The sequence below is a fragment of the Ciona intestinalis genome, chromosome 14, assembly GCF_000224145.3.
Source record: "Ciona intestinalis chromosome 14, KH, whole genome shotgun sequence".
Taxonomy (NCBI): Eukaryota; Metazoa; Chordata; class Ascidiacea; order Phlebobranchia; family Cionidae; genus Ciona; species Ciona intestinalis.
In genome coordinates, this window is record NC_020179.2 from 3,791,295 (window position 1) to 3,805,755 (window position 14,461).

The 14,461-nt window shown below is 35.9% G+C and overlaps 4 protein-coding genes across 6 annotated transcripts in view; 3 read left to right on the forward strand and 1 right to left on the reverse strand.

Annotated features, from left to right (window-relative positions):
* Positions 1–10,254, reverse strand: part of otp (transcription factor protein) — a 21,337-nt gene extending 11,083 nt beyond the window's left edge. For both annotated transcript variants that reach the window (XM_009862516.3, XM_026837433.1), the window contains exon 1: positions 10,240–10,254. The gene's annotated coding sequence lies outside the window, so the exon portion shown is untranslated. The remainder of the gene's footprint in view (positions 1–10,239) is intronic.
* LOC113474868 (atlastin-2-like) lies at positions 2,652–4,111 on the forward strand (the record flags this gene model as incomplete). The annotated part of the gene is made up of 6 exons (XM_026837634.1): positions 2,652–2,844; positions 2,906–3,096; positions 3,416–3,547; positions 3,606–3,764; positions 3,898–3,969; positions 4,034–4,111. Coding segments are annotated over exons 1-6 (669 nt in total), but the record flags the coding sequence as incomplete, so codon positions are not given.
* Positions 4,115–7,600, forward strand: LOC113474872. Of its 2 annotated transcripts, none has more exons than XM_026837664.1 (12): positions 4,115–4,262; positions 4,413–4,597; positions 4,656–4,730; positions 4,794–4,988; positions 5,274–5,348; positions 5,426–5,614; positions 5,791–5,862; positions 6,032–6,223; positions 6,298–6,369; positions 6,473–6,679; positions 6,762–6,827; positions 6,885–7,600. In XM_026837664.1, exons 1-12 carry the CDS (start codon positions 4,118–4,120, stop codon positions 7,227–7,229), a joined length of 1,818 nt encoding a protein of 605 aa, XP_026693465.1. In that variant the 5' UTR covers positions 4,115–4,117; the 3' UTR covers positions 7,230–7,600. The 2 variants fall into 2 exon arrangements, with proteins under 2 accessions (XP_026693465.1, XP_026693466.1); XM_026837665.1 differs by having other exon boundaries at positions 6,491–6,679.
* Positions 10,255–10,352: 98 nt separating the features above from the next.
* LOC100183836 lies at positions 10,353–14,239 on the forward strand. The gene is made up of 13 exons (XM_026837667.1): positions 10,353–10,438; positions 10,495–10,569; positions 10,837–11,028; positions 11,090–11,161; positions 11,327–11,515; positions 11,759–11,830; positions 12,166–12,342; positions 12,477–12,548; positions 12,639–12,833; positions 12,969–13,040; positions 13,371–13,560; positions 13,655–13,726; positions 13,789–14,239. The coding sequence occupies exons 1-11, from the start codon at positions 10,412–10,414 to the stop codon at positions 13,470–13,472; spliced, it is 1,245 nt and encodes a 414-aa protein (XP_026693468.1). The 5' UTR covers positions 10,353–10,411; the 3' UTR covers positions 13,473–13,560; positions 13,655–13,726; positions 13,789–14,239.
* Positions 14,240–14,461: the final 222 nt, after the last annotated feature.

Consider the following 14,461-nt stretch of genomic DNA (forward strand, 5'->3'; position numbering starts at 1 on the left):
AGAAGTGACGACAGCCGAATTCCTTGGGAGGTTTATAGTTACTTCTGCTAAATATATATATAACATAAATACCAGCATGATGCGGCGGCGAAGGATGTGGTTGAGTAACAGGTCGAACAAACAGGATTTGCCGCATTTCTAGCAGTGGTTCTTAATTATATGTTAATTCATTTACCACTATAATTAACACAGATATGGATGACGATTTTTTACAACAAGTTGACGAAGTTGCCAGATGCTTATTTCATCCCAATCGACTGGTGATAAAGCGATTAAACGGTAAAGTCGTAACTGGCGAACAAATCATTAACCTTGCTTTAGAGTATTCAAAGATACTAAGCAGTGGGAAAATGCCGAAAGTGGAAGCTTTTCATGTGGTAATATTGTGTTTTGAAAGATAAAAATTCATATGGGTTTATCTTGTTACCTGATTAGGCTAGCAAGAAAGCAGAATGTTTTAAACAAATCAAGCAAATTGAAGTAGAGTCCATAGCAGCCATGGAAACGAAGGTTTGTTAGCTTAGCAGTTTAATATTAAACTAATCTGGTGCTTTATTCCAGGTTGGGGACAAGTACATGGACCCAAAAGAATTAGAAGAAATTCAACGAGAACATCTGGCCAAAGCTTTAAAAAATTATGAAAAATATGTTAGCGATAATTTCGAGGAAGATGAAAGCAATGACCTGCGTAAGCAAATGGAGAAAAACATTCGAGTTGCTTTTATAATAATACATTCTAAAAACGACAATAGAAAGGTAAAAACAAAATTGTTTCGAAACAAATACATAATTAAAATTGCTGCAGGCTCTCACAAAGAATCTGGTATGTGACCAAGCATCTTTAATGGCACAAGCTTGTAAAGAAGATCTGATTAAGGTAGTGCTTCGTTTCATTTTTATGCAGATTACTGTATTGTGTAAATGACCTTTGTGTTACGCTTTCTGAGTCTATTCATTATAAATTGTGCGAAGGAGATTGATCAATATGCTCATGAAGAAACCTATAGCAGACATGCAGAAAGAACATTCAGTAGATCTCGCTCCGATTTTTTTCGTACAGCAAGCAACAAGTTCGGCATTAAATTAGTTGCAGAGTTTGCCGAAGCAATACGAATCGTGTTCGAAGGTAAACAAGAAGAATTTAAGTCTGAAACTCTAAAAAACAGGTGAGGCTTTGCGGTGATCGTGACAGGAAAACAGCGTCTAAACTACGTATACCGTATATTTTCAAAATATACGAACAATTTAAAGTGGTACGCATGTTTTAAAATACTTCAACTATGATCCCGAATGGTTCCTGAAATAAACAGTTATATAAACACCTTAACATATTTTGTTGAGCATCCTTTTTCTAAATCTTTTGCAGCCATAATTTATAATTACGTTATTCAGGAGAAGTATGAAGGCAAAGAAATAAGGGCAAGAATTGAAAACCAAAATAAACTCGACTTTGTAAAAGTCTTTGAGCTGGGAATTGTACACGGGTATAACATAAGAGTTATATTTTGCAATGATAATTTTTGCAGAAAATTAAATCAATGTTGTGATTTATTATTAAATATGTATAAAGCTACACTTATTTTCGCAATACAATTTTGGTATGTTTATACTTGAAGCAATCGTAGCTGATTTAAAATAACGAAATAAATTCAAAGCCAGTCAAAAAAATTGTTTTTAAGAGTATATGGTAACAGCAAACGTAGTAAGATTAAACCATTATAATATAAAACAAATCGTTTCCGAGCTGCACGTGATTATTCATCATTCTACAGTCCCAAATCACTCTTATATTTATATTACTTGCAATGCATATATCACTCTTCACTTCAACGCAAAAATGATAAAATGGCATAGAAAATTAAATTACTGCTAAATATTTGTCAGTTAATAACCGATAGCATCGGTAGCAAGAGTTTGTAACTAGGGTACGACCACAGAAGCCAATTTTAGGCGCCAGGCTCTTTGTTTATCAGAACAAACAATAATCATTATATATATGATGTTGCTGCCAGACAAACCAAAGATGAATGTTGCTCAAATAAAAACGATTTTTGCTCTATATTATGCAAGACAAAACTTTCTAGGTGGCGATAAAAAGAGTTGAGAAAACTAACCACGAAACTGACAACCTATTTTCAACAGATAATTAATGAAATATGTCAAAGCGTGGTACTGGCACCACACTTTTTACCTTTTATAAACACGTATGGTTGTGTATATTTTAAACTGCTTCACATAGAGGAAGTACTGGACAGTGATATATTAGTCAGAAGTCAGGCGAAAATTACAAAGATGCTGAAATCGGAAGAAGAAAGCAAAGAGGCAAAGGAAACGTTTTAAAACAGCAGTTACTAGAACACCGGATCCGCGCTATATTTAAAACTCAAAATGGTGGTAGGTGGTGCTAAAGACAGTTGATGGGACAGGTGCGATCTCGAAAAAAAGTACTGAACAGAGCAAACAGAGGGTTGGTGTGAGAGGTTTAAACGTGGTACTTGCAGTGTAGGTTTAGCAGTAGTTAGATAAGTAATCGTTGTAACAGACAATTTACAAAAGCGAGTAGTAGCAACGTGTGTAGAGTACACGGGTATAGTTATGGGTATTAAAAAGTGTGTGGTGCGGGACGCTAATCTGACGGCCTACCGCCATACTGACCAGACTGCCGTGGTCTTTCTTCTCTAGTTTACCTAGTAGGGACTTTAATTCACTGGCACGAGAATATGCGGGCATGTATAAATTACCTTTTAAATACTCACAGTTTCAGGATAGGATATTTATACAGTTTAACTAAGAGCAGAAACTAAAGTATGTCAGGACGATTACCGTTGGTTGGTTCCGAAGCAGGTAAACATTTAATTAGAACATAAAATATCGCTCATAAAAAAGCAACTGCATTTTATTACAGAGATAAAGGCGGTGCCTATATTGGATATGCAGGAAGATGGACAAGGGTTTGAACGGATATTTGACGTTTTTGAAGAAATTTTTGATAATGTTCGAGATTTTCCTGTCGCGATAATTAGCATAGCTGGACCGTTTCGGAAAGGAAAGTCATTTCTATTGAACCTACTCGCACATTACTTGCTGGAGAACCAGGTACATTTTATTTTCAGCATGCATATCGTATAGGCTAATTGTTACATACTAATACGGTAACACTGTGTCAGAACCATGACGTGCTGGTCCGGGTAAATCGACGTTAGGGTGAATGAATTTTAAAGTTAAGTGTAAAAACGTCTCACCTGATAATATCACAGCGAGCTTTAAAGGAATATGAAGAACGTTTTCAAACAAAGAATTTGTGACCAAGGGGTTACCCACGATACGCCAAAATGGTTCCGATAATACAGATATTTCGAAAGGGTATAGCTATCACGTTAGAACTGTATAATAAATGCAAATATGGTTTCTACAGTCACCAACCTGGTTCAAAAATGGCGACACCCAACCTGAAAAGGTTTTTGAGTGGAAAGGAGGCACTGAAAGAAACACGGTTGGAATTCACATCTCAAACAAACCTTTTATGTTGGAAACAAGCGACAATAAGGTATAGGCGTTCTTTGCTAAACCCCAAACGCGAATACTAGTTTTAGTTTCTTTAATAGAAAGTGGCGGTATTTTTGATGGATACTCAAGGAATGTTCGATTTGAAAACAACAGCCAAAGATTGTTCGACGATATTTGCTTTGAGTACTTTACTAAGTTCTGTACAAATCTATAACTTGACAGGTCATATTCAGGAGAATGATCTTCAACATTTTGAGGTTGTTTAGTCTTAGGATATTATCACAGTTTTTAATTTAAATACTACATCCAATTTACATGAAGTAAAAACGCAAAACCCATCTTTAATGTTGATTGAGCAGTGTTAAAATAACTGATATAAACTATTTACAGGTTTTCACGAAATACGCCAAGTATGCTGCGGAAGAGAAGCAACACGTTAATGCATCAACTACACCGTTTCAGGTTCAATTGCATTTTTAAGTCGTGTAAACAAATGAATATAAAACCTAACAACATTTTTATATAGAGTCTAATATTGCTCATCAGAAACTGGGAAAATGCAGATTTTGAAAGCAGTTTTAAGGGTGGTGCAAAATACCTTGAAACTGTTATGAAATCTCATATTCAGGAAAACAAATCTGTTCGCCAGAATATAAGCAAATCATTTTCCGAAGTTGCTTGCTTCCCAATGGAACACCCGGGAAAGAAAGTGGCTAAAAGGAAAGAAAGTGACGACAGTGGAGTTCCCTTAAAGGGTTTTCTTACTTTTATTTATTACAATATATAAATAACAAGAATTTAAAATGAGTAGGGCGATGAAGAATTGAAACAACGGAAATACAGAATTTACGGAATATTTAGAAGTTGTCTATATTTAAATGTTAATTCATTTACCGCTAACGCAGATATGGATGACGATTTTTTACAACAAGTTGACGAAGTTGCCAGATACTTATTTAGTCCCGATCGATTGGTGATAAAGCGATTAAACGGAAAAATCGTAACTGGCGAACAATTCATTGACCTTGCTATAGAATATTCAAAAATACTAAGCAGCGGAAAAATGCCGAAAGTGGAAGCTTTTCATGTGGTAATATTGTGTTTTGAAAGATAAAAATTCATATGGGTTGATCTTGTTATCTGATTAGGCCAGCAAAAAAACTGAGAAGATTAAACAAATCAAGCAAATTGAAGTAGAGTCCATAGCAGCCATGGAAACGAAGGTTTGTTTGCTTAGCAGTTTAATATTAATCCAATCTGATGCTTTAACAACATACCCTTTGCAGGTTGGTGGCAAGTACATTGACCCAAAGAAGTTAGGACAACTGCATGATGAACGTCTTGCCGAGGCTTTAAAGAAATTTGACAAAGATGTTGAAGATATCTTCGACGATGATGAGAGTAAAACTTACCGAGAGAAAATGGAAGATGTTTTTCGACTTGCACATTTGAGACTATCAGAAAAAAATAAAAAACACAAGGTAGATTTTGTAGATGCTGCTTCAAATCTGACAATGACTTGTTAATCGGATCATATTCAAAAAATTAATAAATAAATAAAAAACTTAGTTACCGTCATTTAGTTATCATCGTGTGGCGTGGCAACGACTGTTATAAAACGGGTGAGGGGAGGGTCATGTTTTCTAATCCTTTTGCCAACATACGAGTTGCCACGAAGATAGGTATTTCGATAAAACTTACAGTTTGATAATCCATAATTCACCCTGTCTTAAATAAGGTTTAATGTTTTGTTTATCATTGAGCAGGGTTCAGTGAAAGTGGAAATATGCAAACGTGCAGCTGATGCAGCACAAGACTACAAAGTTCAACTCGTGAAAAAGGTATAGGCCTACATCAGTACTCGAGGTGTTTTACGACATGAGAAAACGCATCTCCAATGCAATTTTCTTGTTTTAAGTTGGCAGACAATGTGAATGAAGAAGACATGGCAATATACGAAAGAGAATTTAAAAGATCTCGATCCAGTTTTGTGCAGTGGGCAAATCAAACATTCGATGTTTCTGTTGTTGGAGAATGCATGGACGCAATACAACGTATATTCATGCATAAATTTGAAGAGTTTGAAAGTGAACAATTGAAACACCAAGTAAGATATGTGTGAATATCTTTTGAAATGTCTCTATCGTGTTTCGAACTAATATATTAGGCCTAGATGTTCCGTAATATGTTGACTTACGCCGCATATAGTGTAAGAATGATGTTGCAATTGTGCTGGTATGACATGACGATATAGCAAAATTTCAAATTTTAAAAATTCTGCAGGAACAAATGGAACTTAAATCAAAAGAAATAATTGAAAAAGCCAAGGAAAAGTACTTGGAAGAAATGCAACAGGTATTCAATATGCCAAGCGTAATTATTTAAAGCCAAGTGGCAAGCCTGCATTCTTTCTGCTCAATTTTTGTGCGGAGCATTCATTCTTTTGTAATTACGGAAACAAGAAGTGACATTACTTTCAAAGTGCTCGAAAATTTATATTGGCAAATCCAAATTATTGTTACAGCGAACGTCCGACGGATATAAGGAGAAAGAAGAAATAACCTCTGCTCATGAGCTAGCGACCGAGAAGGCCATGGAAGTGGTGAACAACATGAGTGACGGTAAAGCATGGGTCGCTAGATCATCTCGTAGACGACTTTCCTCTGTATTTGACAGTGAGTTTAAAAACATTCGGGTCGAAAATCAAGCGCGAAAGGTCTGTAATACGTTTCATAGCGAGATAATCGTAATAAAATGTTTTTACAAATTTTTCTGAATTTTTTTTAACAGGCTGAAACAAAAAACGGTGTCCTTCAGTTACGAACAAGTTTAGCGGAAACTTACTTTACAATTATGACCGAGGTGGGAAGATTCTAATATAACTTATTATATGCAAAAAAATGAAACCGTATACGGATAGACAAACTCATTAACTCTATTGAAAGCCCCGTTCTACATCACGCAGACTTTTTACACCACACAGAACAAAGAAACATACTTGGACGAGCCGAAGCTGGAAAAGATACACCTTGCGACCAAAACATCTACACTAAATGCTTATGACAGAAGAGTGAGACAATCTTTTAAAGAATATAAACAACATCTCGATGCTCTAACAGAGGACATTGCTGGCCTGTTTGAAAAAGTAAAGGAAATTAACAGGAGTAACAAGGTTGGTTCTGAATGTATATATAAAAGCATCATTTTCTACGGCTTCATAAAATTATTACCCTTAACAAATAAATGCTCATTAGATTTCAGAGGAACTGGACAAGTTCTGCAAGATACTGGCAACGGAGTACTTAAACATGATATGTCGGGTACAGTTACCTTTACCAGTAGTTAGACTCTTAGAGCTAATATTCCCGTTTGAATAGGTTATGAGCAAACGATATGTGGATTGGGTCATGGTGACAGAAACACACGAGATGTTTACACACGCGATCGAGCTGGAAATAGAAAATGTAGTCGAGAACAAGAATGTACGAGCACAGTGCATTGCGTTAAGCGAAAAGACACTAAGTGCAAAGTTTGACGAAGCCAAGGCAAGAAGCTCGCTTTGGAATAAGGACGGATCACCCGCTCATTCTGTTGGAGTGTTCGGAAAAATAGGAAAGAAGCTGGGATTGTTCGCAGGAAAATCTCCAACGAAACTACTGTATCTTGTAAAAGATCTCAAGTCGATTGCCCATCTCAAAGCTTTGGGGTTAGGTGGTGAATAAATAACACAGCACGTGTGTACATTAATAGGGTGATTTATTTAAATTAAGGTGATTTACGATCTAATGAAAACTGTGTATTCTTAAAGCTTATCATTACCGATATGTGTAAATGTATTTATATAATCTGTCGTTCAATGTAAATTATGTTGCACCGAAAAACTGTGGCGGGCCTTGTTGGAACTGATTGTAATATTATACATATGAAATCATTTTTAATATACGGTAACATCCCTTCAAAATCACCGCTTAAGCAATTTAAAGCAGGTGCCATAACGTTTAAACTTATACAACACAAGCAGACGGTTGTATATCGAGGGGAACTACTGTGTAAATTGCGACATATCAAACAAATTAAAGCTGATAACATTTTGCAAGGTCATGCCTTTCTTCTCATAAAATCGTAAATATACAACATCGGCTGTTTGAAGAACCTATGTTATGCGGATTAACGAGCGTCAAAAGGTTGTTTTAATAGTTTGGCGTGTTTAAAAAACATGTTTTGTACGGTATAAAAGTTACATGCAAATGATTTATTATTGTGTACATACCAATGCCGCATATAGAAATGTTACCGCCGGTCGTTTGGTAAGTCGTAAAAAAGCTTTGGAGTTCTGATCTGTACAAATATTTAAAACCATATAGGCAGCAGACACCAGCATGCGATAAGACATAATTGCAAGTTCACCATTTATACATGAAGCAAACACAATAGCAGTCAATACTAAAAAAAAGAGTTGTACACAATAAAGCGCTTGTGAAGGGATAGTTAAATAGTTTGTCGAAAGAACGTTTTTGTTATTTCTGAATAAAATTTTGAACACGATGGCGGGAATGGAAAGTTTACAAGAATCAATAGAGGGTAAGTAACGTCTCGTATTCATTTAATATGTGACCTATTTAATAAATCCTAGAGGCAATGGTCAACTCTGGCCTAAATTCAATAGGTTCCCTGGCGTATTTCGCTAGATAAAGTTGGAACAATCGAAAAAGATTGGAACAGTGAATCATTTCTTATGTTACTTTGCAGAATATAAAGCAGTGCAGATATTACAGATGAATAAAAAGGGAGAGGGATTTCGATTAAAATATGACGTAATTGAAGAGATTTTTAACGATGTTCGAAACTGCCCTGTTGCAATTATTAGCATAGCGGGTTCATTTCGAAAAGGAAAATCTTTTATCTTAAGTTTACTGACACAATACCTGCTGTCAAACCAGGTACTCTGTTTGTTTTAATATGAAATTTGTCTAGTTTTATAATCTTAACTTAACATTGTAATCGCGCATGTAGATTTGTTTGACATATCAAGGTCACATTTTTGCCAAAATGTGTCACTAACAATGATATTTAAAAGCTATAGACAGTACAGTTAAACTCGTTTTACGGTACCAGTTTAAGGAACCCTGTCACTTTTTAAACAGCTTGTGTGAAGGGTCTTCCACATCATATAAGTATTGGCGGTAGTGGGCCCATATATTAGCCTAAATCTCAGGTTTCATGGTGTGTCACGCCACAGGATATAATATACGCAATACAGAATATATTTTAGAATTTTATCACGTTTTGAAGTTTTTTTCATGTACAGTCAAACAGTTTTTTCGACAAAGATGTGTGTGTGATGGACACTTTTAAATGGAGAGGTGGGGTGAAAAGGAACACTGTCGGTATCCACATAACCAACAAACCGTTTATGTTGACGAATGCAGATGGCGAAGTGAGTGTATTTAAATAAATCGTGATGTGTTATCTCATAGCTTAACGGGTGATCTCACACTTTGCTGTATTTGTAGAAGGTTGCTGTATTCCTAATGGACACCCAAGGAACGTTTGATACAAAAACCAGCGCCAAAGACTGCTCGATTATATTTGCAATGAGCACCATACTAAGTTCGGTGCAAATCTATAACTTGTCAGGGCAAATTCTAGAAACTGATCTCCAGCACTTGCAAGTATGATGTACTGCGACGAACGTAATCATCGATAGGTCATATACATGCTTCTAGCAGTATGTTCAAAGTTAATATTAATACGTTGTGTAGGATGTTTATATCATGTGACTTGAACGATATATACCTGACTGTAGGTTTAAAGTATATTTATAACAGCTATTAAATAAAATATGCTGTAGTAGTGTGTGCAATAGAATCCTGACGCTTAAACGCTTTCCTTTTAGATATTCACAAACTATGCGAAGTATGCAGTGGAAAAGAAAGGACATACGGCCCATTCTGCTTCGCATTTCCAGGTAAGCCATTAAATGTAAGACATACACAAAACGATATAGCTGACACAGTAGTGGTTCGAGCGTTGACCACCTAACTACTGAAGAAATACCGGCTCCATGCTGCCACCACTATGTGTGTTTCTTGGACAAGCCGATCAAAGGACATCTCCTAAACCCATTAGTCACGCGAGGAAAAATAAGTGGCATTCATTCCCCAGGGTATTATGTTTTTGATTCGTAATTGGGAAAATGTGGACTTCGAAAGTGGGTTTGGTGGAGGGGCAAAGTATCTGAAAACTGTGATGGAAGTTCAGGTAGCGGAAAACAAGTCGACAAGACAAAACTTAAGGAAGAGTTTTTCTGATGTGAGTTGCACTTTGTTTCCACACCCTGGCAAAAAAGTCAGCAGAAGAAAAGCAGAAGAAACAAATAAATTAAAATTCGCTGGTAACTATATCTACATATATTATCTCATATAGGCCGCACCCAAATCTCATAGGCTCACCCAAATAGAACATTTTCAGCTAAATTGTAAGTACCAGGTACTTAGCTATTGGCGAGCATTTTAGTATATACTTGCATAAAATGCAGGCTTAAAGTTAAAGGGGTCAACTCATGTGAAGCTAAAACATGAACATCAGAAAAATACGAACTAAGTTAAAGAGTTGCACAAAAATAAATTATATTAAGTGGCATAGGAGTAACTTAAGAAAGTCTGTCAAACTACACCATGCGTATAGGCCTACACACTAGGTACCAATATTAAAGCCAATTATAAATTAAACATTTATTCAAATAGATATTGATGAAGATTTTCTAAAAGAGGTGAAAGCACTCGGGAAGCGTCTGTTTGATAAGGAGAATTTGATAACAAAGACACTTGGTGGATCGGTGGTAACAGGAGACCAACTTACTGCTCTAGCTATAGAATGCACGAAAATATTTAGCAGCGGAAACATGCCTAAAGTTGGAACTATGGTTGAGGTGAAGTATAGAAGCTACGTTGTTTTCATTAGTAGCAAAACCAAATACTATTTCAGACCAACGAAAAAGTCGCATTTTTGGGGAAAATTAAACAGTTGGAGGAAGAATACAAACGAAATATGGAAAAGAAAGTTAGTGTTTGCGTTTTCGTATCATAGTTATTGAAATACATTGCTGTTCGGCCGGACAGTGCTAACACCTCAAGGAACATGTTAGCACACGGATCGTCTTTAATTGTTGTATTACATCAAAGTATAGGAGCTGTATGCAATAAAATGCCCTGTAGTGACCCAGGGTATCCGTGTTCGAGCCCTACACACATTAAAACTACAAAGAGAAATGATTGCACTGTTCGGGCGTGAACGATTTTCTAAACATATTGGTATTTATTAACGCAGGTGGGAGACGATTATATAGATGCAATACTGTTGGAGGAACTTCATAAAGAATGCCGGGCTAAGGCGTTGAAGGAATACGATACATACGACATCTTTGATAATAAAGAAGAAAGCTCAGCAAACCGGGCAGAGATGGAGAAAAATATTACACTGGCATTTCTCAGAATAAGATCCAATAATGATACGAGAAAGGTATTGTGGAAAAGTAGTGCCAAGTTGTATCATCACCTAACGGCACCATTCCTGTTTCAAGGGGTCTTGGATGCTTTTCATTCGGGAGCAAGCAGTCCGCGCATCGTATGTATATAAACAAGAACTGGACAAGGTATTGTAAGCTATGGTTTATTCGTAAAACATTTATCATAGTTTATAAACACTGTTTCTAATAACCATGTATTTCATGTTTGTGTGTTGAAGCAATCTATGATAGCACACCAAAGACATACCGGCGGCGGTATAATACACCTCATACACCCAATTTCTTTTACAGTATGCAGGTGGAAAATACTTGAACAGTATTGGAGAAGCGGTGGAAAATGCGACATCCAAAGCTTGCCTCGAGTTTCAGATTTTGACTCGGAAATGCGACAAGCGTCTCGAAGTTCAATGTGACGAAGCTTTTGTAGCTGAAGTTGAATTGAAACATAAAGAGTTTGAGGAAGAAAACAACACCCGAGGGGTTGGAAACTTAAATTATCCTAAAACTATTCCGTTGCTGATTCTATTACATAAATTTTGAACAGCGCATTTTCATGGGGGTTGGAAATAAACGTAAGCTTGAAAATTACGGATGTTTCGTCTGCAAAACAGCGAGATTTCTTTAGAGTATGGCATATGGCATAAACCGAACTGTGTATTAGTTTACGTGTTTGGTCTATTCTACAAGGTTTGGGAATCCACCTTAAACTTGTTGCATTTCCAGGCGATAGAAGAGAGAGAATTGAATTTATTGGCGAAAGCGTTATTGAAAAAATATTCATCGAAAATGACCAAGGTATTATACAATTTAATTTATTAAAGAAGTTTTTTTACCTGTACTGAGAAAAAGTACATCATATATAGAGTAGGATTGTATATAGATAGTAGGGTGGGGGAAGATGGGACAAGCACATAAGATCCAAATATTTTGTTTTTATACACAATTAACAACGCTCAACTGGGGTCGTGATAAGCTTTTATAATTTTTTAGTGTTCTTTGTTTACTACCAAACGGGACGAGAAAATCAAATAAAAAGATATCTCATCTTTCCCACGCTGTATACTATACTTCAGGGAAGGGTGAGTTTTTATAACCACATCAGTAAAATCAAGATATATATATTTATACAGGCTACCAAATGCTACGCCGAAAACCTAAACAGTATTCACAACGATTTAGTGACACGTGTGTTTTATATGTTTGACAAATCGACGCCCCTTAAAGAGACACAACTTCGATTAAATATTCGAGATGAGCTACTGACGAGAATTAAGAAACATTTTTGTGCCTTTCAAATGCGAAATCAGGTACGCTCTATATACTTAAAAACTAATTTTACTGCGAAACTGGTTTAAAAAAACTTGAAACATTTTTTTTTCAATAAAAAGTTCCTTTAAATAATTTTTCAAAAGATTTTATTAAAAACAAACGTCTTTTTAAGAAAACTGAACAGAATGAAGTATCAAAGATTGTTGAAAGGGGCATAGAAGACTACAGAGGTAAACTCCAAAACGTAAGTATTTACGTAAATTACACTGATGATTTTTCTGTTTGATTTAACGTTATGCATCATAAAAATTGAAATAATTTGCTTGATATTAAGTTAACTCCAGACCGCTACATGAACGAGGACGTAATCAAGAAAGCTCATGCGGAAGCAACAAAAGCTGCACTTGCAGTTATAGAGGAACTGAGCTCCGACAAGGGAGAGGCAATAACGAAATCAAGCATAGACAAAATAATGATTTTTGCCGACTGTGAAGCACAAGCAATGCTAACACAAAATGAATCTTTGAAGGTATTTAGAACAATACACGTTTTATAGTATTATGGCAGCTACCAAAGAAGCTTGCGGTAAAATATATTACTTTGTATATATTTTAAGGTAATGAACCTTTATACATGCTAATGTATAATGTCAGAGTATTTTCAGGCGCAAATTGTGAACCAATTTTTCACGAAGCGAGTGTCACTGGGAAAGATATACTTTCAAGATAATTTCTCGGTAACATAATGCTTTATAATTTGATATATACAGCTACGTGTATATAAGTATCTGAGTACAACTTTCTTAGAAAATAAAGTGGACATTTCTTTAAACAAAACACAGAACTGTTTGTACAAAATAATGCTAGTTGACATGACACGCTTGCACACACGTCACTGTTTATAATAAGCATAATAGATGGTAATTTAAACAGTTAGTTATAGGTGTGGCCAATCACATTCAAATATAGAGTTATATGGAATTGGACATCAGTCATAACGCGCCTGTATTTTAAGTATTTTTTACCGATTTACAGTTAACACCAAAACGATGTACCATTATATATAGGTAACAACACCAGTATGTTTCCGAAAGGGAACTCGACGCCAAGCACATAAAGGCCAAAGAGAACGCTTTAAAAATATATCGATCCCATATAAGCCCGCCTGATAAAGAATTTAAGGAACACCAGGCCGGCCTGAGTGATGATATCGAAGGTCATTATGCAAGAGTAAAGGCAAACAACTTACGAAACAAGGTGACTTGCATGATAATAATTTGCAGACTAACAATGTATCACGCTCTTATCATGGGAAAGCAAATACATTTGCAACGTAGGGTTTTCCATGCAGGAAAACCTGATGTCTAAGCTGCAGCAGTTCTACAAAATACTGGCGACTGACTACTTCGACAAAATGTGCGAGGTATATCAATTCATTTATCAAACAAACTCTACCGAGTAATTTACACTGTTATTATTTTGTAGGTAACGCGAAGACCGTATGCAACTGCCGTAACAGTTACGCAAGTACACGAAAAATTCACAGAAATGTTGATCGAAGAGATAACTGGACATATCCAATTCGCTGACATCCTATCCGCATGCATTAAAGGGGCACAAGGTGTATTGAATGACAAATTTGAAGATCTAAAACGGGAAAGACGGTCGCTATGGAATGAGGATGGTTCTTCGGCAAGCAACATTAAATCATTCGGCTTGCTAGGAGCAATTAAGTGGGAGTTATCTAAATTTGTGGGGACAGAAAATGTGGGTGCGAGGTTGCGGCTTAAAGTCAGCGATCTGAAGTCACTCGCATATTTGAAGAAGCTCGGGATGAATGAAACAAAACTCGAATGATATCATTGAAATGCATTTGAGCAAACTAATAATATCAATATATTTATGAGCATCGAAATAGAACAAACGTTCTATAATTGACAAATTACTTTACATTTACGAGCAAGAACAACTGATGAGAAAATACTGTATATGTTCGATTTATCGCTAATATAGGGTGATTAGTTTGAAAGCCTTTATGATCGTGTAGTGATGGTATTGATTATAATATAATATACAAGACGCGTATAACCGTCTCATTGCATTTTACCAACTTTATGAAAGTTTGTAACTCACGTTGTAGAAAATTGAATTGAGTGGA